Below are 26160 nucleotides of genomic sequence, written 5' to 3' on the forward strand. Positions count from 1 at the left end.
ATGAAGTGATGGGACCTAATTAAACTTAAAAGCTTTTGCACAATGAAGGAAACTCTAAGCAAGGTGAAAAGACAGGCTTCAGAATGGGAGACAACAATAGAAAATGAAGCAACTGACCAAGAATTAATCTCAAAAATATACAAGCAGCTCATACAGTTCAATACCAGAAAAATAAACGACCCAATTAAAAAAATGAGCCAAAGAACTAAGCAAACATTTCTCCAAAGAAGACAAACAGATGGCTAACAAACACATGAAAAGATGCTCATAAGATCACTCATTATCAGAGAAATGCAAATCAAAACCACAATGAGGTATCATCTCACGCCAGTCAGAATGGCTGCTATCAAAAAGTCTACAAACAATAAATGCTGGAGAGGGTGCGCAGAAAAGAGAACCCTCTTACACTGTTGGTGGGAATGCAAACTAGTACAGCCACTATGAAGAACAGTGTGGAGATTCCTTAAAAAACTGGAAATAGAACTGTCATATGACCCAGCAATCCCACAGGTGGGCATATGCACCGAGGAAACCAGAATTGAGAGACACACGTACCCCAATGTTCATCACAGCACTGTTTACAATAGCTAGGACATGGAAGCAACCTAGATGTCCATCAGCAGACAAATGGATAAGAAAGCTGTGGTACATATACACAATAGAATATTACCCAGATATTAAAAAGAACACATTTGAATAAGTTCTAATGAGGTGGATGAAACTGGAGCCTATTATACAGAGTGAAGTAAGTCAGAAAGAAAAACACCAATAGAGTATCAGTTCAGTTCAGTTGCTCAGTCGTGTCTGACTCTTTGTGACCTCATGAATCACAGCATACCAGGCCTCCCTGTCCATCACCAACTTCCGGAGTTCACTCAGATTCATGTCCATCGAGTCAGTGATGCCATCCAGCCATCTCATCCTCAGTCGTCCCCTTCTCCTGCCCCCAATCCCTCCCAGCATCAGAGTCTTTTCCAATGAGTCAACTCTTTGCATGAGGTGGCCAAAGTACTGGAATTTCAGCTTTAGCATCATTCCTTCCAAAGAAATCCCCAGGTTGATCTCCTTCAGAATGGACTGGTTGGATCTCCTTGCTGTCCAAGGGACTCTCAAGAGTCTTCTCCAACACCACAGTTCAAGAGCATCAATTCTTCGGTGCTCGGCCTTCTTCACAGTCCAACTCTCACATCCATACATGACCACAGGAAAAACCATAGCCTTGACTAGACGGATCTTTGTTGGCAAAGTAATGTCTCTGCTTTTGAATATGCTATCTAGGTTGATCATAACTTTTCTTCCAAGGAGTAAGCGTCTTTTAATTTCATGGCTGCAGTCACCATCTGCAGTGATTTTGGAGCCCCCCAAAATAAAGTCTGACACTGTTTCCACTGTTTCCCCATCTATTTGCCATGAAGTGATGGGACCAGATGCCATGATCTTCGTTTTCTGAATGTTGAGCTTTAAGCCAACTTTTTCACTCTCCTCTTTCACTTTCATCAAGAGGCTTTTTAGTTTTTCTTCACTTTCTGCCATAAGGGTGGTGTCATCTGCATATCTGAGGTTATTGATATTTCTCCCGGCAATCTTGATTCCAGCTTGTGTTTCTTCCAGTCCAGTGTTTCTCATGATGTACTCTGCATATAAGTTAAATAAGCAGGGTGACAATATACAGCCTGACATACTCCTTTTCCTATTTGGAACCAGTCTGTTGTTCCATGTCCAGTTCTAACTGTTGCTTCCTGGCCTGCATACAGATTTCTCAAGAGGCAGGTTAGGTGGTCTGGTATTCCCATCTCTTTCAGAATTTTCCACAGTTTCTTGTGATCCACACAGTCAAAGGCTTTGGCATAGTCAATAAAGCAGAAATAGATGTTTTTCTGGATTTTTATTGAGATATAATATTAATTTTAGAAAATGTGCAATATAATGATTTGATATTTGTATGTAATTGTGAAATGATCACACAGTAAGTCTAGTTAACACCTGACACCATAATTATGAAAATATTTTTCCTTGTGATGAGAACTTTTAAGATTTATTCTCTCAGCAACTTTCAAATACGAAATACAGTATTATTAACTATAGTCACCCTGCTGCACATTACATCCCCATGACTTATTTATCTTATAAATGGAATTTTGTTCTCTTGATTCCTTTCACCCATTTTGGCCACTTCCCATCCCCCACCTCTGGTAGCCATCAAACTATTCTCTGTATCTGACCTGGGCTTTTGTTTCTAAAATTCCACGTGTAAAAATAAATAAAATTCCACATGTAAGTGTGATCATGCAGTATTTTTCTTTCTCTGACTTATTTCACTTAGCATAATGCCCTCAAGTTTCATCCACATTGTTGCATATGGCAAGATTTCATTCTTTTTTTTTTTTTTTTGCTGCACTGAGTCTTCATTGCTGCTTGGAGCTTTCTCTAGTTTGGGGGAGAGAGGGGCACTCTTCATTGTGGTGTGCTTCTTATTGTGGTGGCTTCTTGTTGCAGAGCATGGGTTCTAGGCACAGGGGCATCAGTGGTTGCAGCTCAAGGGCTCAGTGGGTGTTGCTTGCAAGCTGCAGAGCACGGACTCCGCAGTTGTGGCGCACAGGCTTAGCTACTCTGCGGCATGTGGAATCCTCCTGGACCAGGGATCAAACCCGTGCTCCCTGTGTTGGCAGGTGCATTCTTAGCCACTTCCACCAGGCAAGTTGCTTTGTTCTTTTTTATAGCCAAATAGTATTCCATTTCTTTTATATACCACATCTTCTTTATCCATTCATCCATCAATGAACACTTTAGGTTGTTTCCATATCTTCAGTTCAGTTCAGTTCAGTTCAGTCACTCAGTCGTGTCCTACTCTTTGCGACCCCATGAATCACAGCACGCCAGGCCTCCCTGTCCATCACCATCTCCCGGAGTTCACTCAAACTCACGCCCATCGAGTCAGTGATGCCATCCGGCCATCTCATCCTCTATCGTCCCCTTTTCCTCCTGCCCCCAAGCCCTCCCAGCATCAGACTCTTTGCCAATGAGTCAGCTCTTCTCATGAGGTGGCCAAAGTACTGGAGTTTCAGCTTTAGCATCATTCCTTCCAAAGAAGACCCAGGGCTGATCTCCTTTAGAATGGATTGGTTAGATCTCCTTGCAGTCCAAGGGACTCTCAAGAGTCTTCTCCAACACCACAGTTCAAAAGCATCAATTCTTCGGTGCTCAGCCTTCTTCACAGTCCAACTCTCACTTCCATACATGACCACAGGAAAAACCATAGCCTTATCTAGACAGACTTTTGTTGGCAAAGTAATGTCTCTACTTTTCAATATGCTATCTAAGTTGCTCATAACTTTCTTTCCAAGGAGTAAGCGTCTTTTAATTTCATGGCCGCAGTCACCATCTGCAGTGATTTTGGAGCCCAAAAAAAGAAAGTCTGACACTGTTTCCACTGTTTCCCCATCTATTTGCCATGAAGTGATGGGACCAGATGCCATGATCTTTGTTTTCTGAATGTTGAGCTTTAAGCCCACCTTTTCACTCTCCTCTTTCACTTTCATCAAGAGCTTGGCTTTTGTAAATAATGCTGCAATGAACTTAGGGTTGTATATATCTTTTCAAATTAGGGTTTTTGTTTCCTTCAGATAAATACCCAGAAGTGGAATTGCTGGATCACATTGTAGTTCTATTTTTAAATTTTTTTGAGGAAACTCTATACTGTTTCCATGGTGGCTGCATCAATTTACATTCCCTTGAACAGTATGCAAAGGTTCCTTTTTCCCCACATCCTCACCAACACTTGTTATTTCTTGTCTTCTTGGTAATAGCCTTTCTGACAGGTGAGAGGCGATATTTCATTGAGGTTTTGACTTGCATCTTCTTAATGATTACGATTATAATATATTGAGCATATTTTCATGTACCTTTTGGTCATCCATATGTCTTCTGAGCTGTTTTCCTTGCTGTCTGGTTACTGCAAGGCTTTGGTTAATTTATAGAGTTCTGAAAAAGGTGACTCTGACAGTTTGCACTAGTTTTTTTCATTGCTTTTGTTGTTGTTGTTTCGTCCCTAAGTGTGTCTGACACTTTGCGACCCCATGGACTGTAGCCTGCCAGGCTCCTCTGTCCATGGGATTTCCCAGACAAGGACACTGAAGTGGGCTGCCATTTCCTTCCCCAGGGGATCTTCCCGATCCAGGGATTGAACCCAAGTCTCCTGCATTGGCCAGCGGATTCTTTACTGCTGAGCCACCGAGGAAATCCTTCATTGCTTTTACGGAAGGACGGACTTTCAGAGGTCCTTATTCTGCCATTTTTGCTGACATCATTTTTGCTGTGTTTTTGCAACTGTGTTCTCTGGAGTCAGAATGCTGGACAGGGAGGCCTGCATGACTGGCAGCCTCACCCTGCAAGAGAGGCCGCAGAATGGGAAAACAAGGCTATGCAGAGGTTTGGGATTTGGACTCAGTCACTAAATTTCTCTCAATTTCTAGCCTCTGGTGCCCCTTTTACAGTAAATATTTGTTGAATCAATTAGTGTTTGGTAATCTTGGACTTGAACTTCATTTAAAATGGTGATGTGCAAAACAGTTGTGGCTATAGCCTCCCTCCCAGGTCTATCCACCATTGTGGACGTGTTCCCTCATTAAATGTAACTGTGACTCTGGCTGAGAGCTCTGGGTTCTAGAGATCATAATTTCCATCCAGGTCAGGTTGAATGGAGGCTGGTAAGAGGGGCCTAGGCCCTGGGCCATCAACTTGAAGCTGCCCTAAGAAAACTCTATACCCTAGCTTTCTTAAGCATTCAGCTCCAAATCAGAAGGCAGGAGGTGATCCTTCTACTTGTTGGCTCCAGGCTCAGCCTCTCTATGCCCTTTTAGCCCCTGGTGCCGCCTTTAAGAAAATATTTATTGAATTGATCAGTACTTGGTACCTTTGGAATCAAGGTGTATTGACAAACCGTACTGCACACAATGCTTGTAGTCACCTGGCTGTGTTTGGGGGTTGGCTCCCAGAGCGGCTAATGAGCACTTACTTACTCCCTCGAGCTTGAATTTATTGGGAATTGTTCGTTCTTTGATGTGTAGGCCTGGCATCTGAGTGCTGATGGATCCTCCTTCCCCAGTGTCAGAAGACCAGCATCCTGCTGTCTGGAATGATGGAAGGCAGGGTAGGGTACTGCTCATGCTTTCTGGCCTCACTAGAGAGGTTTTTCAGGGAAATGGAATCAATGTGATTTCTGTGAGTGCTGTGGATCCTTATTAAATGCTGATCGTGGTTCTTCCTTGGCCATCAGTGGCCGCCACAGTTCAGATGCTGGTCATGGGTGTTAGCACATAGATCACAGTAGCCCCACCAATAAATACCTTTAGGTAAAAATGCATGGAAACCATGCCTTCCTGGGGGTCTTCCATCAGATCCTGCTGCTTCTGCTCTCCATGAAGAGCTGGGGGACTGCATGCCCTCTGGGTTTGACTGTGTGAACTTCTTTTGGAGTGGATGGTTCTTTGTCGGCCAGGTCCAGGGACTGGGCTGTCCTGGGCTGGGTCTCCTGTGCTGTGCTTAGTCGCTCAGTCGTGTCCAACTCTGTGACCATGGACTGTAGCCCACCAGGCTCCTCTGTCCATGGGGATGCTCCAGGCAAGAATACTGGAGTGGGTTGCCATGCCCTCCTCCAGCGGATCTTCCCAACCCAGGGATCCAAGCGCACAGCAGGCAGATTCTTTACTGTCTGATCCACCAGGGAACCCCAAGAACACTGGAGTAAGTAGCCCATCCCTTCTCGAGGGGATCTTTCTGATCCAGGAGCTGAACTGGGGTCTCCTGCATTGCAGGCAGATTCTTTGCCAGCTGAGCTACCAGGGAAACTGGGTCTTCTGGGTCTCTGTGGGTCTCCTAGGTGGCTGCACTTTCTCAGGGAAGGGACCAAAGCAGAAAGTGGGCACGTGTGTGAATCCCTCATCAGCTTCTTGACTGCAGAATTCCTAAGCTGGCTCAGGTCCATACCGCCCTCCTCAGAGGAGGACATACCATCCTCAGCGTGCTCAGGGGGCTTAGGATTTCCTCGGAGGCTCCTGGCAGCCCGGGATCTCTAGGCAGCCTGCCCTGTCACTGTGGACTCACCTCTGTGCTGGTTGGGATCTTCCCGGCGCGTCCCCTCCCAAGCCGGGACCCAATCCTGCTAGCCTCAGCTTTCACTGCGCTGCCCCCGCGGCGGGAACAATATCCTTTCTATTTGGAGTTGACTCCGCTGCCCTTTGGAGATCGCAGTGCGTAACGTGAGCTCCGGTGCAGAGGGGTGGGTGCCGAGGGAGCCCCCTCCTGCAAGCCGGGCGTCCGGGCCGCGGTGTCCGGTCGTTGGCGGCTGCCCGCGGCCGCACCCGCGCTCTGAGCGTGGGGTCCCTCGACCCGGCAGAGCGGGCGGCAGGAGGGAGGGAGGCCCCTGCCATGGCCACCCGGCTGGGCGCGCTCGCCGCGTCGGGGCTGTACCGGCGGCGCCAGCACCGGCAGAGCCCGCCGCCCGCGGCGCCAGGGTAGGTGGCCCGTGGGGCAGGGCGGGGGCGCGGGGGACAATGGCCGGAAAGCTGCGGCCGCGGGCCTTTCCTCGGACACCCGGCCTGGCCCTTCCGACGGCGGCGGCCGCCCGGCTGCCCGCAGCCCGGGGCGTGGGGACAGCGCCTGGCTTGGCGGCCAGAGTGGAGGCAAGGCGCGGCTTCATCCAGCCGGGGTTACTGATCTGGGATCAGCACTCGGGCAGGGCGCTGAGGATGGGGCGCTCAGATAAGTTGTCGAAATAACCGCCGCTACCGCTTTCAGGCTCCTGGAAACTTTTTGGCCGCTTTCTAGCGGATGGAACTGAGCGGTCAAGGGACCTGCTGGACGTCACTCATCTATAAAAGGGGCTAAGCGGTGACTTGAAGCCAGGTTGGACGGACTCAAAAGCCTGAACTGCTCTATCCTGGGGAGAACTGCTGGGGTAGACCAGTGAAGAACGCTTCCTTTGGGACTGGGAGGGGCAGCCTCTGGGGCTCAGGATGGACATCAAGGTGTCTCTGAGGATGAGTTTATCTGGGGTGGAGAGAGTCTGAAGGGCACATGGATAGTGGAGCCCTCCGAGTGAGAGTGGGGCTGGGGAGGGGGTCCTGGACGCCTTGCATTTGCAGCATCTCAGGGCCATCTGGGTGGAAAGATCTGCTAGAAATTGGGGCAAGAGAGCAGTGGGGGCTGTGGGTTTGTTGTTTTTTTGCATCAAAGCAGCAGGTGGGAACCCCGGGGTGTGGGGGCAGTGGAGGGAGGACTTGAAGGTTGGGAGGAAGGGGTAGGGCTTCAGGGATGAGACAGAGCAGCAGTCGTAGAGGTGGGGTGCCTGGAGGCCCCGGGGAGAAGGGGAGGTTTAGAGGCTGATGCTCAGCAGTGAACACAGAGCACTGTGGTGGGTGCCTGGGAGGGAGTGAGCCCGCGAAGCTGTCTGGGAGTACAAACGCAGCAAGCAAGAGGCTGTCACGTGGGGAGTGGAGAGCAGAGGCCGCAGAGAGGCCCCCGTGGGACTCCTGCTGCAGCTGGACTTGCATCCGCACCAGTGTTGCAGGTCCCTCACCAGGGGCCACACCAGGGCAGGAACCGGAGGAGCCCACTGCTCCGGTGGGGAGCTCGGGGCTTGGGCGGCCAAGTGACTTCCCCAGGTGAACAGGAGCCCTCACCGGCTGGTCTCTGGATGACCCTAGATGTGAGCGGAGGGAGCCATGGGGCAAGGAGCGGGTGGCAGGGCACTGATGGGTCAGAGGCCACTGTGGAGGCTGGCTTCCTGGTATGAACGCAGCACAAGAACTTGGTCTCGATGCAAGGAGGACAGGGCCGATAGTGAGGATCAGGCGTCAGGAATGTCCCACACATGCAAGCCGCGCGCATGCTCGTATGCTAACCTCAGCTTCCTATTGCCTCGAGCTTCTGGCTTGCGACATGGCCTCACTAACACTGACGCACCCTTGAGTGTGGAAAGTCCCCTGTGGCTGGCCCTGCCTGTGCCCAGGCCCTCCCGCTGGCTTTCCAGGGTTAGGTGGGTGGGAGGCTGCAATGGAGGTTGGTCGGAGGTTGTAGGAAAAACAGAGTTTTGAATGGTCGTGCCTATGTGATGCCACCAGGAGCTGAGGGGACAAGAGAGCACAGATCCAATCCCGTGTGACCTCAGCAGGTTTCTGACCCTCTTGGTAGGTCAGTTGCCTTATCTGGAACCAGCAACCTCCCCTCATGAGGACCTGGCTCAGAAAGGACTCCACCCACCACACCGCAAGCTAGAGCTCCAGACGTCTTGCATCAAATTCTTTTATGTTGGGTATCAAGACTGAGAGTATTTGGGGATGCTGGGGAGGGTTGGAGACGGGGACAGGGTGGGGCGACCACCTACCTCCGGCCCCACTGGCTGCCCAACTTGTCTCAGGCAATGTGCACATCTGTGGGTGAGTCTCCGCGCCCGCCCCCCGCACCCCGCCCCCAGCAATGGGGTTTGGCTTCTAGGTGCTGGCGAGGCGGTGGTGTCTCCCTGATGTTAACTGGGCGGACTGCGCTCCCTGTTCTCGGGCAGAATGTGAAGGAGGACATGGAATGCCTGCCTCCCCCCTTTGCCGTCTTGCAGGGAGCACTGCTGGGCTGGGTGGGAGGTCCCTGGGCTGCTGGAAACAACAGCTCTTTTATCAAGTGCTTGGCCTGTCTGGCCCTGTGCTCCGCATGCTGTCTGCTGTAGGCAGCAAGTTCTTTACTTCAGTTCTGAGGGGCAGTTGCTGCTCCTCTGGGCACCTCCTCGTGGAGGAGGAAACGAGGCCCTAGGGAGCTGGTACTTTTCTCCAGGGGCACAACTGGTGGCTTGAGCTGTCGGGATTTAAACACATGGGGTTGAGCCTGGAGCGGCTGCCTCCTGCAGGGGACAGCTGGCATCGTCTCTGATGGGGCTGTGATCCAGTTATCGGGCACACGGATGTGTCTGTCCATCTCCCCTCTTTGGTCAGTGGGTCGGAGTGCTGTGTTCCCAAGCAAGGACCGTGGGGATGCAGACGTGGAAGTGCCATTGGGGGTGCTACTGACCAAGACTTGGGCTGGGGCCACCAGCGGGGTGGGAGGCAGGTGATCTCTCCCCCACGCCCACCTACCTGAGAGCCGTGTAGGGGACAGACGGCAAAACTGTTGACCTGAGCCCCCTAGGGCCCCAGCCAGGGAGCCGAACCCAGGTGCAGTGCAGAGCCAGCCACTCTCTTAGGGGCCAGCTGCTGTGGCCATCACATGGAGATGCTGTCTCCGAATGTCTGCCCTGGGGCGAGGCCGGGGCTCTGTAGGGGCAAACCGATGATGGGCCTGCTGCACGCTCACTTGGTCAGGGTCCAGATGTCTGGAACAATCTGAAAGCCTGGGGCTGGACTTGAATACGTGTTTTGGCTGCGTTTTCTGGGTTCTCTGGGTGGGGAATTCCAGGCCCAGAGTCACAGGATTTCCTGTTGATTTCTGACTTCTCCAAGACCCGCCAAGGTCTTGTTCATGGCCAGGCATTGGAACTTCCTCCCAGCTACCTTGGGTGTGTGTTTTGGGAGAACAAGTCCTCCAGGTTCACGGTGACCTTGGGACAGGAAACTGTGCCTGTGCTGACAGAGTCCAGCCCAGCTCCTGGCGGCCTGGGTGATCAGCCCCTGTCCTGTCCACTCCTCTGCATGGTGACCGGCAGTGAGCCGGAAAGGAAGGTGGTGGCCGCTGCGTGCAGAGCCTCCCTATCGACGTGGGCTCTGCCCGACCCCTCCTGCCTCTGTCCTGCTTCCTCGCCCCTTTGGCCTAAATGTGGACGTGGGAGGTGGCTTTGGTCCCCCAAGGATTTCTGAGAGCAGGCGGAGGTCTGCTTGCCTGACAGGGCTTGCCGAAGAGCCTTCTGGCCCTTCTCCTGCCATGAGAGGAAGTCCTGCCTGGGTGCCCCAGCCCAGCTCCCTTTCTATGTCTGTGGCAGCACCTTCTGCTAGACCCACTGTCCACAGTCCACACCTGAGAGGCAGTGCCCTCGCCCGCCTCCCGGGCTCATCCTGCCTGGGAACTCCAGCATGAGCAGTGTCACTTGAGACTTCTCACAGCGCTGTAACCCTGAGAGAAGGATGGGGTTCAGCATGGTGGGAGGCGGAACAGGCTGGAAAGACGACCTCCAAAGATGGGCCTAGTGCCCCTGCACGAGTCTACAGGACGCGCGATTGGTTGCATCTCTCGTCGCTGAGCCTGACCTCCCTTCTGCGCCCACCCTTCCAGGCAGCCACCACAATCCACCCGAGTCGACAAGAGACAAAGTCTGTTTGCCGCCTTGTAGTCAAGGTCGCAGGCATGAGGGTGCTGGGAATTTGTAGAGGCTTTTGTGGCTGACCTCCAGGTTCCTCCTCCTGTCTGAGCCGGGGCCCTAGGCTGGAGCCAGCGTGTGTCTCTGTGGCGATTTCCCCTGGAGTTCAGTTTGGCTTTCACACCTCCCATAAGGACAGCCATCACTTGCCCCAGGGACAGCAGTTGCCCACATGGATGAGGAGGGTCGCTCCCCATCCTGCTCCCATTCCCAAATAGTCACAGCCTCACCTTCTCCATGGGAGGGTGGTTTTGTGTTTGGAGAGGGGTGGGGCAGGGATGAATCTAACTCGTGGTGCAGGGGAAAGAGCCAGTGAACTCGGCCCAACCTGAGTTCACATTTGGACTTTGTCATCTGCTCTGTGAGTTTGCTCAAGTTACCCAATCTCTCTGAGTCTTAGAAAAGCAGGGTGGCCTCAGGGATGAAATAAGTATGTGAATCCCAGGCTCCTGCCCTGTGCCTGGATGATGCTCTGTACCCGAGACGCTCTGGTTCCCTGAGTGGGAGACAGGAGGCGCAGGAGGGTGCCTGGGTGTCCCTGATGCCCTGAGAGATGGCCCAGCACCATGACTGAGTAGCTTGGGGCCAGGTCAGTGACAATGACAACCACAACCCTGTCCTCTGCGAGCTTACAGTGGGCCGTGCACCCCATAGAGAGCTTGTGTGTCCGTCATCTAAAGGTCAGAACGCACGATGGCCTTGCTTAGGGTCCTTCTCTGGCTGGGCGCCTGGGCTTGGAGAGCGAGGGCCAGCCCCGGCTGCACCACGAGAGAGGGCCCGGACTGGAGCCCTGACTGCTCTGACCGGCATGAGCCCAGCGATGGCTGACCTGTGCCTGACCCTCCATGAAGGGCACTGGGGGCTGCAGGGTACGGGGAGAGATGAGGCTCCGGGGTGAGGGGCTTTGCCTCTGCCCACTGCAGCCCGGGGGGTCACTCTCTCCAGGCCTCTGCGCATCTGTCTGTGAGCTGGACACGCTGTGCACGGCTCTCAGGGTTGCCACCTGGGAAGGCCACTGCATCCTGGCATACACTGGCACCTGGTGTATCCTTGGCACATGGTGGCTACAGGGATGGGTGACAGCCACCCGGGGTGATCCAAGCCAGTGCGGGGCAGCATGGACTGACTGCGTGACTGAGTCTCCACAGTGCTGAGGCCAGCCTGGGGTGAGGATGGTGCTGTCCTCTGCCCCAGAAAACGTGTCTCTTGAGCGCAGCCCGCAGGTTCTGACCTCTGTTCCTTTTTCCTGCTCAGCAACATGTCCAACGCCTTGGCCAACGCAGTGTGCCAGCGCTGCCAGGCGCGCTTCGCCCCTGCCGAGCGGATCGTCAACAGCAACGGAGAGCTGTACCACGAGCACTGCTTCGTGTGCGCACAGTGCTTCCGGCCCTTCCCCGAGGGGCTCTTTTACGAGGTGAGAGTGCTCCCTGACCCTCGCCTCTGCTTCCCGGAGCACAAGCCCCTGACCCAGCTCAGGGTCTGCCCTCTGGCAGCCTGCGGGCCTCGCCTGGCCACGGCCCTCCAGTGACAGACTGGCAGACGTGCCGGGCCGTGAACCGGTGCTGCTCCTGCCAGCCAGAGCCTTGCTGGCCACCCTGCGGGGGCCCCGCCCTCAGCTCTGTGAACCGTGCTCTCCTGGTGTGCATGGTGCTGAAGGAGTCACCGTTCCTCCTGTCGTCTCTGGGAGGCCCTGGGGTCAGACAGTAAACATAACCAGCGTACCCCTGATGCTGCTAAGTGCTCAGGTTACGAGGAGTCCTGGCGGTGGGGGCCTGAGCAGGGGGGTGACGTTTGAGCAGACCTGAAGGAGGTGGGGGAGCATGTGTGTACCTACAGGAAGAGCTCTCAGCAGAGGGCACAGCAAGTGCAAAGGCCCTGAGGTTGGGGTGTGTGGGTTTTGGAGCAGTAGGAGGCTGGAGTGATGGAAGCAGAGGAAAGGGGAGGGGGCGGCAGAAGATGAGGGAGGGCAGGCAGAATTGTTTAACCCTGTGGGCCTTCATGGGGCCTTAGGCTTCATCCCGGGAGGGGCAGGACCCATACTGTCTGTCAGACAGTAGAAAAGGGCCTCTCTGGTTGCCATGCGGAGGAGACGCTTTGCAGGAATGGGGACAGAAGCTGGGAGAACAGGTGGGACCAGAAGCCAGTTATTTCTTTGGTAATCCAGATGGAAGGGAAGGGACCTAGGCTGAGCTGCCCTCGGTCCCAAGAGCAGATTGTTAAATTTTCCGCAATCCTGCAGGCTGGTTGCTAAATACAGTCATTATTAAAAGTTAAATGATGTATACATACAATGAGATAAAATTTTATTAAAGACAAAAATAGCAGATACACGAAACTCATCACTTCCTAATTGTTTTGTTACATTTCACTACCTGTTATTGTGTTTGGGTGCTGGAAACGCAGTACCGTGGTGGCTACTGACATCTCTTCTCAATTCCATGTCAGCATCATTTTGGTAGCTTCAAACTGACCCTGGTGGGACTATTTACACAGCAGAAATTGGCAAATGCTGCCAGGCCGCCTCAGGGCTGCCTCTTAAGTGTTTATAGGCACACCACGGCAATGCTCAGAGGCTGGCTAGATTTTGAAGCTGAGGGGACTGGCTGACAGACGGCTGGGAGGTGGGTGATTTGCCTGACTGAACAGGAGCTGCCATTCCCCATGGTGCCTCCTGAGAACTGCTGGCCGGTGGGGAGGTGGGGTAAAGGGGTGGAGTGGCACAGGGCTCTGCGGATGTGCCGATGATGATAGATTCCCGCTGCCCCTGCTGGGTGGGGCTCTAGCCAGGTGCAGCTTAATAAGCCACTCTCAGGGAACAGGGGAAACCAGATAAAACCGTCAAGGGAGGAAAGGCAGAGGCAGGTGCTGGCCACACTTGGGGCCAGTGCAGGGGTCCGCCTTGCCCAGACAGATGGGGTGCACCCCATCCCTGTGCCTCTTCTTCTGGGTCCCTTCCCTACATCTTTTGTGGGCCCTGGGGGAGTGGACCTCTCACACACGAAACAGGGCCAAGGGACACACAGAATTCAACCTTGATCCCTGGGCTTCCCGGCATAAACATCCACCCCAGCCGGCAACATGCCCCTGGGACAAACGCGGCCAAGATCTTCAGCAAACAGCGGTGGCCCTCTGAGGGGCCAGCCTTGCCGAGCTGCCAGCTTCCTCGAGGTCCCTCACTTTGCACTCTCCCCAAGTCAAACAGGCCAATCCCGTCCCGTCCTCAGGCCTTGCACTGACTGCTCCCTATGTGGAAACCCCTCTTCTTAGTACCCCCCTCCACTTCCGTCTTTCCACGCCTTATCACCTCCTCCAGGAAGTCCCCCACCCATGCTTCCGGTGGTGGTAGCAGGTATACAAAGTGGGGTGCCCATCTAGCCTCCCCGAGGGCAGGTCCTCACCTTACCGACCGGTGCAGCTCAGAGAATGACAGGGCCTTCCTTGTCCTTTCTCTGCTGGCCCCATCTGCAGTTCGAAGGCCGGAAGTACTGCGAGCACGACTTCCAGATGCTGTTTGCTCCGTGCTGCGGGTCCTGCGGTAAGGCTTCCATGATGCCTGGGAAGTGGGGATGGGAGGGGAGGGGGCCTGTCTTTCTGAGCATTGGCCTTCGGGCCCCTGTGCTCATCACCTTCCCAAGCTCTGGGAGGGGCGCCCTGGGGCCAGGCAGAGCCAGGCGGGCTCCGGTGGGGAGGAACTCTGGGGGGAGGGCACAAGGACAGCAGGGACGTCTCTTCTCCAGGAGAATTCATCATTGGCCGCGTCATCAAGGCCATGAACAACAACTGGCACCCTGGATGCTTCCGCTGTGAGCTGTGTGATGTGGAGCTGGCTGACCTGGGCTTTGTGAAGAACGCAGGCAGGTGAGATGGGCCTCGCCGCAGGCCCAGGCCTGGTCCAGGCGCCTCGGGCTGCTAGTAGGGCTGCCACCCGCACTGTCCCTGCGAGGAGGGCGGGAGAACTCTCTAGTTTACGGGTGAGGATGGAGGCTGGAGGGTGAGGGGTGAGGAATCGGGGCGTCCCAGGCTCAGGGCTGCTCCCAGGAGCAGGCTGACGGTAGACAGCCAGCAGGCAGGGGGCAGAAGCAGGAGCTGTTGGTGCAGTGCGAGGATGAGGAGCTGTGAGTTAAGCTCCTGCCTGCCCGGCCACCCAGGCTGCAGCCGTCCCCCCTGTCCTCAGACCCCACGGGGGCTGCTGGGGGGAAAACACTCAGCTGGGGCCCAGGGGTGCTCCAAACTTCAGGCCCAGGTTCCCTTAGCAGGCTAAGCTGTCACCTTCCACGAAGACCTGCTCTTTCTCCTCCTGCTCCCCTCCCCTCACTGTCCCTGCACCCCCACCCCCACAGCCAGGACCTGCCTTCCCCCTGCCCTGCCCTCCCCTGCCCTGCACCTGTGCTTCCCTCCCTTGTCGCAGTGGGGGCCGCGGGGGCTGTGTCCCTGCATCCATAGCCCTGCTCACTTCTTGCTCCTCCAGCAGGGCTCACAGCTCTGGACCTCTCTGGTCCCTTTCTAATGGCTCAGGCGAGGTGGCCCCTGGTTCAAGGCACCCTGTCAGCCTTGACTGCACAGCGACTCCCTGCAGTCCTTCCCAGTTCCCAGCCGGTTCCCCCACCTACTCCCCTCTGCCCAAGCTGCTCAGGGCTCCCGAGCCTTTGCTGCCACTCCCACTTGTCTCCGGGTGCCCGGGAACCCACGCGGTCTCCTACTGCATGGCTGTGCTGTCCCTCTCCTGTCCCAGTTCCCCTTCCATAGACCCGTCTGTCTATGGCGGGCTCCTTTGGGGCTTTGCATTTGGTCCAAATGGCGCGTCTGTGCTGGGCAATCCAGATGTCGGCCTCCATCCTAGACCTCTCCCTCAGAATACCCCGTTGCCCACATGCCATCTCCACAGTGTCTGGCAGGCATCCCGAATGCCACAGAACCTAACCAGCCAATTTTGAGTTTCTCCTCTGCTGGCAATCAGGCCTCACGGAAGCACACACCTGCCTCGCTAGCAGCACCTCAGTTGTCTGTCTGCCCCCCGCTTCCTCCCCTATCTGGGCTCTGGACACCATCCCTGTTGGAACCCCAGTTCCTAACGCTGCTGTAGTGACCTTGTCCGTCTGCCTGCTCCATCAGAGACGTGTGTTATTCATCCTGGTGTCTGCAGGGTGCTCACTAGGAGCCTGAGTGTTGAGTGCTGATATGAGGGGCCTTGGGGGGCAGACAGTGCAGCAGGGGTCCCGAGTGTGGGCCCTTAGTGCAGCTCATGCTGGGACTCCTGCTCTAGTGTTTGCTGGAAAAATCCAGAAGAGGCTGGACTTGTTCAGGAAAGTAAATTATTGCTGTGGTGACAGGCAGGTGGGGCACCCTGCGGCCCAGGTCGGCACTCTGAAGCCCACAAGGCAGAACGCCAGCGTCTGTGTGGGGTGGACCGGCTGTGGGGCCACCAGAACCACAGTGCATGCTGCTGCCTGCGCCGCCACTTTGCCGTTCTTGGGTCGGAAGGAAGAGAAGTTCTGGGGAGGGAGTTGCATTAACCAAACAGAATAACTTTCAGTTATTAAAGTACAGTTATGTTTATGATCAGTATGCAGGCATGCTAAGTTGCTTCAGTCGTGTCCAACTCTTTGTGACCTGGACTGTAGCCTGCCAGGATCCTCTGTCCGTGGGATTTCCCAGGCAAAGAATCCTGGAGCTGGTTGCCGTTTCCTTCTCCAGGGGATCTTCCTGACCCAGGAATCGAATGCAGGTCTCCTACATTGCAGGCAGGCTCCTGCATTGCAAGCAGACGCTTCACCAACTGAGCCACGAGGGAAGCCCTTATGATCAGTGTAACCAAGTACATAAGAGGACTCTTGAGGGGCATACAGGCCACCCTCTAGGCAAAGCGTCTCCCATCTTGGCCAGCCAGGGGAAGGCCTCCTGGGGAGGGGTAGGACCCTGCCCCTGCTGGGTCTGGGCTAGGGGGAGATAGATTCGTGGGCCAGGCTGCGTGCCCCCCTCACCCGGCAGTGATGAAGCTGGGCTCCCCGTGATGGCCCCCCATAGTCTGTGCTCCCCCGGGACTCAGAAGGGACAGGGCAGCTGCTGAGAAGCGCTGGGGATTGTCGGCACGTGCAGGTCTGTGTGTGGCAGGCGGGACCCACAGGCCCTGTGTTGCTGGACGTCACCTGGAGATCAATCACCCTGAAAGTGCTTAGAGTGTTCGGCTCTGGTGTACTGCCTGTGTCCCCTAAACGCAGGGGCCTTTGGGAAAGGGGCCACAAAGGGAACTCAGAGCACCTTGCACTTGAGAGGAAATCTCCAGACACCTTCTCCTGGCCCTCCACCGAGCGCTGCCCCCACCGTGCCCCTCTTCTGGCAGGCCGCTCCCCGCTGTCTCCTGAGTTATCTCTGCCAAGCTTCGCTGCCATGTGTTTCTGTTGTGAGGAGGCCGAGAGCCTCGCAGGGGGCACTTGGGAGAGAAAGACGCTCACTGTTCAGGAATGTTCCTCTGGCCTCCTTGCCCCTCACCGGGGGAGGGGGGTGGGGTCCAAGTCACTGAGTGTCTCGCGGCTGTGAATGAGCAGGCTCAGCCCAGACAGAACTGGGCGCCGGTGGTGAGTTCGGACCTGGAAGCAGGTGATGGTGACCGGAGAGGTTTCGGTTTCTTTTCTCAGGGGAGGCGGGCTCCTCCTCGGTGAGGTTGCAGGGTGCTCCTTGTGGGGATGGGGAGGGGTTGGGGCCCAGGCTCACAGCTCCGACCTGGCGCTCAGCGAGCTCTCGTTGGTCCTCCCGTCGGCGCTGGGCGGCGGCCCTGGGAGCCGCTTGCCACACAGCAGGCTGCGCAGGGCATCGCGGAACTTCTCGGCCACGAAGAAGTACATGATGGGGTCCAGCGCACCGTTGAGGCTGGTGAGGCAGGAGGTGATGCGGTTGCCGAGCGCCAGCGCGCGCTGCGCGGCGCACGAGGTGCGGTGGCCGCGGTAGCGCAGCACGTAGACGGAGCGGTGGACGTGGTAGGGCACGAAGCAGACCAGGAAGATGGCCAGCACCGCCGCGATCATGCGCACCGCCTTGTTTTTGAGGCGCCGCTCCACGCGCGGGCCCTGCCGCAGGCTGCGGATGACCAGCAGGTAGCAGGTGACGGTGGTGACGAACGGGAAGGTGAAGGCCACGGCCAGGGACGCCAGGGCGTGCTGGGAGGCCTTTTCCCTGTACAGCTGCAGGCAGACCACCGTGTGGTTGGTCCGCACGGTCTGCGGGCTCACCAGCAGCGGGGCCATTGCCACGGCCACCACCACCCAGAGGAAGGCGCAGGCCAGGTGGGCGTGGAGCGGCCTGCGGAGCTTGAGGGACTTGACGGGGTGCACGATGGCCAGGAAGCGGTCAGCGCTGATGCAAGTGAGGAAGTAGATGCTGGCATACATGTTGAGGTAGAAGAGGAAGCCCGTGAGCCGGCATGGGATCTCCCCAAACGGCCAGTGATTCCCTGAGAAGTGGTAGACCAGGCGGGTGGGGAGGACCAGCACGCAGGACAGGTCGGCCACGGCCAGGTGCATCAGGAACACGTTGGCCGGGGTGCTGGACTTGTGATCCCGGATGAAGAGCCACAGGGCCAGGGCGTTGCCCACAAAAGCCAGGATGAAATCCAGGAGGTAGAAAGAGGCGAAGAGGACGTTCTCCAGGGGCGTCTCTTGGCCGCATTGCTCCACAGGGGCCAGGGAGGAGTTGGGCAGTAGACCTGGGGAGGCCACCTCGAGGCCATTCATGCTTCAGCCAGAGGCAGAGGCACTGAGCCTGGAGGGAACAAGGAGACAGGCCAGCTTCAGAGAGCCTGGGACAGGCGAGGCATCACCCTCTGCAGACATGAGCTCTTGGAAGCCTTTAGTACCTGCCGACCCCTGACCCCTGGATAGGCTGTTCCATGCTTGGCATTGCCTCAGGGGCTACAGGGCACCTCCTGTGTCCAGCTGGGGGTGGGCAAGTGTCACAGTCTTGTCCAACTCTTTGCGATCCCATAGACTGTAACCTCTGTCCATGGAATTCTCCGGGCAAGAATACTGCAGTGGGTTGCCATGCCCTTCTCCAAGGGATCTTCCCCACCCAGGGATGAAACCCTTTCTGTTTTATGTTTTGATTTTATTTTATTTTTTTAACCTCAAGGCATGTCTTAGCTCCCTGAACAGGGATTGAACCCGCACCCGCTGCTTTGGAAGGCTGCAGAAAGCAAAACCAAAACCAGGGCCTGGGCGCCAAACTACTGCTGGGGTCAGCTCCCCACCGTGCGGCCGTGTCCCTGTAGAGCATGGAGAGGTCGGCCATGACGGCCACCTCTCAGGCCTGGGGCATAGAGTCAGCACCACAGGGAGAGACGGACAGGCCCTGGGGGCTGTGAGGGCTGAGGGAGGGGCCCGCATCTTCTGTCCCTCTCCCCTGTGTGCTGTCTGACCGGTGGGGTGCATGAGTCCCCTGAGCCCTGCTTCTCGTGGGTGGGGCACCTCGGCGTGAGAGCCCAGTGTGGGGGGCTCGGCCAACTCCTCCTCAGCATCAGGTGAACCCTGCTCAGCCTCCCTGACCCACCTGTCCACTAGGCTCCCCAGTGCTCCCGGCACCGGCCATGGGAGGGCCTCGCGAGGAATGCAGTGTCCTGCTCTGTCTACAGCACCTAAAGGCCATCCGGGCCAGCATCCAAGGTCTTGAGCTTTTCGAACTCAGCCACCAGCCCTGCTTCGGGCATGTCAGTGGGCGGAGACTTGTGTCTTAGAAAGACAAGTGTCTTAGGCTTGTGCCTGTGGGTCCAGGTCTGCAGTGGGTGTTTTACTACCTGGAGTAGTTTGACTAGAGTTTTCCTGGTAGCTCAGACAGTAGAAGCATCTGCTCGCAATGCGGGAGACCTGGGTTCGATCCCTGGATGGGGAAGATCCCCTGGAGAAGGAAATGGCAACCCACTCCCATATTCTTTTCTGGAAAATTCCATGGATGGAGGAAGCTCATAGGCTGCAGTCCATGGGGTCGCTTTAACTATCAGGAGGCAGATTCTTTTCCAGGAGAGGAAGAGCCATATGTCCCAGAGGTGGAGAGACTGTCCGGGGTGTTCTAGCCAAGACCTGCAGCCCCAGAGAGGCCGGGACCCAGGGAGGCAGCCTGTCTCTGCCCAGCCTTGCCCACCTGGTTTACCCTCAGCATAAACCAGAGGCTGCTTGGAGCCCTCCTGGCCTCAGAAACAAACTGTTTCTGTCTGGTGACCCCAGTTCTGATTGGGTCACCGGTGGTCCCACCCCAAAAGACAGAGTGACAGATTTCCCACGTTGATTTTGGTCGACTCAAGAGATTCACAAAGGAGAGGAAAGGTCCCAACGCCCTGCCTCCCACAGGCCTTGGACAGGTGTGTGCAGGCCAGACGGCAGGCAGCCTGCAGCCTGACATGGGGTTGGGGGGGGGCGGGTGCCGTTTCTTCTCAGGGCCCCTCTGCCTACAGTGCAACTTCAGGGGCTCCCCTGAACCCCACCTCCCAGCAGCCCCACTTCCTGCCTGCAGGCTGTAGAGGGGTCAGGAGAGGGGGCTCGCAGGAGCAGCGGAATGGAGCCGGGAGCAGCGGTTGCACGCACGAGCCGCAGGGGGCCTCTGTAAACTCCTCTCTCCTCGGGTCCTGTCCTTTTAATGACCGAGGTAATAGTCCTGGCAGGGGCTGGCAAGTGCTCTGGGAGCACGGGGACGTTAGCACCGGCAGTCCCTGAGTATGAGGCTGGGCGCCATCCCCAGGTGTGGGTTCCCGAAATAAACGGAGCAGGGCCAGCGGTTCAGACTTTGGCAGCTAGGAGGGCAGGAGGGCAGTGTGGGTAGTGAGGAGCTGTCAGGCCAGGCAGCAGCTTGACCCTCTGCTTCGTGCCTCATCAACCACCACTGGGGTCCCTGGGCACCCCCGGCACCCCCGCTGCCCCACAGGTGGCTGAGCAGGAGGAAGTCAGTGGTGGTGAGCACCTGGCCAGTCATTCTCAAGCCAGCGGAGACGCTTGCCTGACCACATCACGTTTTGATTATTGGAGGGATCCAGGGATGTCCCCCTGCCCAAATCTCTGCTAGACTCACAGTGGTTCAGGTTCCCTAAAATTCTAATGCAGAGATTATTTCTTGTTGCTCCCAAGTGTGTGTGACCTGAGGCAGTGGGGGAAGCGGGGGAGGCCTGGAGGCCAAGTGAGGGAGGGGTCTTGATGGGGATGGGGAGGGGCTGCCCTGAGGCTCAGATGCTACCCATCCCCCTGGTGGCACAGTCATCACCCAGCCCCTCCGTGAGATCTGCTCGCAGGTACTGACCATCTTCTCTGCCTGGCGTGAGGCAGGCCTGCCTGGGCACTGCCCACCAGTCCTCGGGGGCAGACGTCCACTGCCTCCTTTTACAGATGGAGGCTCAGCATCAGCTCACTTGCCCAGGGTCATTTGGCCAGGGCAACAGCCAGAAGTGGGAAGCCAGATCCGGAAGACCCAGCATGACAGCCAACACCTCCGCCTGCTTTTCCTCCAGGGGCTGATGGGTCCCTGCTGCCAGGGCTGGTATGGAGCTGCCTCCCAGGCTCAGTGCCTCCCCCGCGGGCTTGGCCCCAGGAACAGCGACACAGTTTGCCCCACTCTTTGTTCAAGAAGCAGGGCTTTCCAGATGGTGACAGTGGAGCAGTGGGCTGAGCGTGGGGCCCCGCATGTGTGCAGGTGGCACCCGGTGGGCTGCCTGGCGCCTGGCTTTCCGCTGCTGCCCAGGGCCTCCTGAGCCCCACCACTGAAGGCCACATGCCCCGTGCTCTGTTTGGGTGCAGGCTTGACTCCAGAACACTTTCAGGCTTGTGTCACGTCTGTTGCAGTTTCTCCACCCGGCCCCTGTGTTACGAGTTCTCATGCTGGTTTTGTGGGTCTGGGGGGCTCCTGCTCCTCTCCACGTGTCCCTAGACATGCCTGCTCTCACTGTCTCTCGACGTCTCACTCTGCTCGGGGCAGGGCGGTGGGCCCCGACCAGGAGCAGGTGCAGGGCTCGGCCTCTGCGAGGGGACGTGGGTGGGTGTGCCGTGGGAGGAGGCTGAGCTGGCAGGCGGTCTCTTGGTGTCGCCAGCACCGGTCCCTCCTGCCTCCTCGTTGGGCCCCTCCAGGTGCCCTGGCTAGAGGAGGAGAGTGGGGGTGTCGCTGCAGCCATGGGGCCGCAGACTGGGCACCTGCTCTTCCTTTAAAAGCCCCCACAGTGAGACGGGAGCACCGTCCATGGGCTGCTCTAGTTCAGACCAGGGAGGCCTCGATAAATAGGTTGAAGTGAGATGGCAGAGATGGCCCTGCCTTGCCTCTGCTGGGCCCGCGCTTGCCCTGCACCCCCGTGCCCCGCTCCCCAGCCCTGCCCTTACCTCTCACAGCCGGTCTGGGGCAGCAGGTGGGCTGCGACCTGTGGGCGGCTGGTGGCTCCGTGTGGCCGTGGTAGAGGCCGGCTGGCTATTTAAGGAGAGGCGGGGAGGCTGCACCCCCTCGGGCCCTGAAAGGCTGCTTCATTCCTGAGGGGTCCCCTGTGTGGTGGGCCAGTCCTCTGGCTGCCTCTGCTGCCCCTGGGCTGTGAATATTCCAGTGTGTCCCAGCACACCCCCCAGCCCCCAGCTGGGCCGCCGAGCATCACAGAGGCCGAGTGTGTGGCTGTCTACGAAGCCGAAGCCGTGGAGTGGGCGCCGGCTGGGTGGGGGGCTTGGCTGGGACCGACAGACAACAGGACGTTTCAGAACAGGGTAATTTCCTACCGAGGGGAGGGGGCCAGGGAGGGGCTGGTTGCCATGACAACGGGCGCCTGAGCCTGCACTGGCCATCAGCAGAGGGGGGCTCTTGTGAATGGGGAAGGGTGGGAGGCCGAGGAGTCTTGTTTGGTCAAATGAGGGGGATTCTTTCAGGATACTTGCTGTAGGGTCCTTGTGTCCTGCCCTGTATAATGAGGCCCCCTTTGGGTGTGCGGAATAAATCATGGCCTTTATCTCCAGCAGGGCCCAGCTGCAGGCTGCCTCATAATGGCGCGCTGTCTGTGCCCGTGGGGACCCGGAGGCCTGGCCCTCGTCTGTGCGGGCTCCTCCTCTGGACAGGAGGCCTGGGAACAGAGCCCCTGCCGCCTGCCCGTACTGCTCCCCTAGGCTCCTCCTGGGGGTCTCCGGGGTGGCTGTTTGGATGTCGCCAGTGGCTACTGCAGCAAAGTTGTTTCTCTCTGTCTTTCCCAAAATGATACACCCGGTAGCACAGGGCACCAGACCACTATTTCTAGTTTCAAAAGACTTTACAACTTTTTAGTTAAGGTGTTTAAAGATATGCATGCTATCACTGGGAAGAACCTCCCACAAGTACTCTCTGAACTGTGTTCTTTCACGCAGTCCTGTGCACTGGGATTACTGCCCATTTTACAGATGAGGAAACTGAGGCTCGGAGAGGTGACCTGACTGGCCAACCAGAAACCAGTGAGCCAGGATTTGGGCTCAAGCATGTGTTGCTCTAAAACTTAGGCTGCGTGTGTGTGTGTTGTTTTGTTCTCTTCTGCTGTTGCACCTCAATGGTAGAATTCCTAGGTTCCATCTTCATTCTACCGTGGAAAAATTCTACAGGTTGTCCTTAGACCTGGTGCTGGGATCAGGTCTGTTGAAAAGATATTTCACATCTGGGGTTCCTGTGAGAGAGCAGGGTTCCTCAGTTCTGTCTCGCTCCGGAGCTGGTGGTGTGTGAGGCTCCCTCCCCACTGTGGCCCACCATCCTGAGTTTGAGAGTTAATCTTTTAAGGAGACTCCCTGTGCATGCTCAGATGCTCAGTTACATCAGACTCTTGGTGACCCCATGTTCTGTAGCCTGCCAGGCTCCTGTGTCCATGGGGTTTCCCAGGCAAGAATACTGGAGTGGGTTGCCATTTCTTCCTCCAGGGGATCGTCCCAACCCAGGGATTGAACCCGAGTCCTCTACGTCTCTTGCACTGGCAGGCGGATTCTTTACCTGACCTTCCTCTGAAAGAGGCCAACGCTGGTATCAGGAGGGCAGGAGGCTGGTGGGAGGGTTGGGGGCCTGGGAAAGGGAGGCAGGAAGGCCCAGGTGCCGAGAGCACCAGCAGATCGTGTGGCAGGTGGGGACGGGAGCAGGGCACTGCGGCCTTTGTATGAGTGCATCTGTGCCTGGGGACCCTGAATCTAAATCCCTGCCGCCTGTGAGGGCCAAGGAGACAGAAACCGTGTTGATTTCCCTCAGTAGAGACCGCAGCTGTTGCCCAGAGGAGAAAGTACCATCAGAAACTACTCGGAGGACGTATACAAAAAAGACTCTGTAATGACAGTGCCTAGGTCTGGGGGCCTCCATCTGGCACAGCCGTGCTTGTCTTTGGAGACAGAGCGGGCCTGTAGACGTCCAGGTCCCTCTTTGTTGGGAGGACCCCTGAGGAAGCAGGCCCTGAGTGCCCGACGGGCCTGGCACTCCTTGGCTCCTTGACTGGGCACAGTGGGATGGTAACACACTGTACAGTTACTCTTATGTGTTGCAAGATATTTGAAAAATAAAGCGAATTTTGGAGCTGCTCTTGTCCACATGGTGTGCTAGGCTCAGAAAAAGCATAAAGGATAAAAACACCGCGGTTGCCTTGCTGTCCGTCAGCTGCAGCTTGCTGCTGCGTTTGCTGCTGCTCTCTGTCCTGTGCCGAGGCTCCTGTTAGAGGGCTCACCTGTGGCCTTCCCAGCAGCAGGATTGTTGGCTGGCTTTTCTGGGCCGCTGGGCTGAACCCCCAAGGCTTCCCGGCCTTTGTTCAGGCTGTGGGTGAGGGTGGTGTTCAGTCGCTCAGTCGTGTCTGACTCTTTGTGACCCCATGGACTGCAGCACGCCAGGCTTCCCTGTCCATCACCAACTCCCGGAGCTTGCTCAGACTCATGTCCATTGAGTCGGTGATGTCATCCAACCATCTCATCCTCTGTCGTCCCCTTTTCCTCCTGCCTTCAATCTTTCCCAGCGTCAGGGTCTTTTCTAATGAGTCAGATTTTTGCATCAGGTGGCCAAAGTATTGGAGCTTCAGCTTCAGCGTCAGCCCTTCCAATGTATTGATTTTCTTTAGGGTTGACTGGTTTGATCTCCTTGCAGTCCAACGGACTCTCAAGAGTCTTCTCCAACACCACAGTTTGAAAGCATCAATTCTTCGGTGCTCAGCCTTCTTTATGGTCCAACTCTCACATCCATATATGACTACTCGGAAAACCACAGCCTTGACTAGATGGACCTTTGTCTGGGGTGTTTGGCGATGTCTTCTTCAGGGAGGTGGCCCAGCTGTCTGGGGGGGCTGCGGAGGGGAGGCTGTGTTCCTCACACCTGCCTCACTCCCTACAGACACCTGTGCCGACCCTGTCACAACCGCGAGAAGGCCAAGGGCCTGGGCAAGTACATCTGTCAGCGCTGCCACCTGGTCATCGATGAGCAGCCCCTCATGTTCAAGAATGACGCCTACCACCCTGACCACTTCAGCTGCACCCACTGCGGGTAGGGGGAGAGCTGGGTGGAGGTGGGACAGCCATCCAGGGCAGTGATGGGGCCAGAAAGGAGGACCAGGTGGGCAGAGGGGCGACGGGAGAGTGGGGTGCAGGGGCAGGTAGAATGGGGGCCCGAGGGCAACCATGCAGGAGGCTGCTCTCTTTGGGGCTCCGTTCAGGGAGGACTGGAGACTCAGAGTTGCACGAGGGATGAGAGAGGAAGGAGAGGCTGCAGAGCCCCCCCTCGGGTCTGTCCCAGATGCCCAGTCTGATCTAGGGGCGGAGGGACTGGGAACAGATCTGTGCCAAACACAGGCCTCCTTCTGCGAGGGCCGAGCAGGAATCCCATTCCCTGGGGCCTGTCTGGGGCACAGGAAGTCTCCAAAGAGGGCAGAGATGAAAGCAACGCCTGCCCGAGGGGCTCTGCAGGGACAGAGCTGGGGTGGGGGGCTGTCCAGAAGCTGCTTCCTTGGATCTGGAGGGGCGGGAGCTGGGCAGCACCCTCACTGGGGGCTCTGCCCTGTCTTCCAGGAAGGAGCTGACCGCAGAGGCCCGGGAGCTGAAGGGCGAGCTCTACTGCCTGCCCTGCCACGACAAGATGGGGGTCCCCATCTGCGGGGCCTGCCGCCGGCCCATCGAGGGCCGGGTGGTCAACGCGCTGGGCAAGCAGTGGCACGTGGAGGTGAGCAAGGCTGGTGTGGACAGCAGGTGGGGACCCGGCTCATGCTCACACTCCCTCCCAGCCCCGGGCTGTGCGGCTAGCTCCCGGAACTGACCTTCCTCTTGGGTGCTGCCCTTCCTGGCCCCTGGCTGGGGACAGGTCAGCCCACAGGGCCCAGAGGCCTGAGACCCAGAGACTACCCCCCAATCTTCCTTTCCCTCCTGGCCTTCTAGAGGATTCCAAAGTCCTAGGACACCCCCACCCGTCCTCCCTTTCCTGGCCTTCTAGAAGATTCCAAAGTCATGAGAACACCTTGGGGACATTGGTCTGGGGCGCCCTGTGGGATTGTGGTTGATGGAAGTGGCTGTGTGTACACCTGTGCAAACAGGGGAGCTCAGCCCACCTGCGGACAAGATCGTCAGGGGTGTCCCACTGGGTCTCCAGGCCTCCGCTGGGGGCTCTGGCACTCACAGTCACTACCTGGAAGAGAGGCATGCAAGCCCGTGGCCAGGCCAGCTCTGTGTCGCACAGACTCTGCCTTGGGTGGCCCCTCTGTGAGGGTCCTGAGGTGGCCCCTGGCCCCCAGCCCCCCATGGGAAGGTGAACCATCGCACCCAAAAGCCTCCCTGATAGGAAGACGTGTCCGGTGACCCTGGGCTTATAGAGACAGAGGAGTCCGTGGGAGTGCAGCCCTCCATACTCCAGGCACCTCG

At 56.9% G+C, this 26160-nt stretch overlaps 2 protein-coding genes across 9 annotated transcripts in view; one reads left to right on the forward strand and one right to left on the reverse strand.

The window, feature by feature from the left end:
- LIMS2 (LIM zinc finger domain containing 2) overlaps nt 1-26160 on the forward strand; it is a 42407-nt gene that overhangs the window by 13506 nt on the left and 2741 nt on the right. For 2 of the 8 annotated variants that reach the window (XM_027964669.2, XM_027964670.2), the window contains exons 2-6: nt 11591-11750; nt 13805-13871; nt 14074-14194; nt 24647-24796; nt 25318-25468. In XM_027964669.2, the coding sequence (XP_027820470.1) occupies nt 11591-11750; nt 13805-13871; nt 14074-14194; nt 24647-24796; nt 25318-25468 (649 nt within the window). Of the gene's footprint in view, nt 1-5036; nt 5150-6168; nt 6513-6607; nt 6904-8294; nt 8436-11590; nt 11751-13804; nt 13872-14073; nt 14195-24646; nt 24797-25317; nt 25469-26160 lie in introns of those variants that run through there. The other 6 variants (XM_042243601.1, XM_004004491.5, XM_042243599.1 and 3 more) reach the window with 6 other exon arrangements.
- On the reverse strand, nt 14682-21738 carry GPR17 (G protein-coupled receptor 17). Its single transcript, XM_027964672.3, has 2 exons — nt 21676-21738; nt 14682-18091 (listed from the first exon to the last, which is right to left on the reverse strand). Exon 2 carries the CDS (start codon nt 18061-18063, stop codon nt 17044-17046), a length of 1020 nt encoding a protein of 339 aa, XP_027820473.2. The 5' UTR covers nt 18064-18091; nt 21676-21738; the 3' UTR covers nt 14682-17043.

The sequence above is a fragment of the Ovis aries genome, chromosome 2, assembly GCF_016772045.2.
Source record: "Ovis aries strain OAR_USU_Benz2616 breed Rambouillet chromosome 2, ARS-UI_Ramb_v3.0, whole genome shotgun sequence".
Taxonomy (NCBI): domain Eukaryota; kingdom Metazoa; phylum Chordata; class Mammalia; order Artiodactyla; family Bovidae; genus Ovis; species Ovis aries.

Bases quoted from the DNA above. Each gene is read 5' to 3' on its own strand.
- GPR17 (XM_027964672.3), bottom strand. From the start codon at position 18,063: ATGAATGGCCTCGAGGTGGCCTCCCCAGGTCTACTGCCCAACTCCTCC.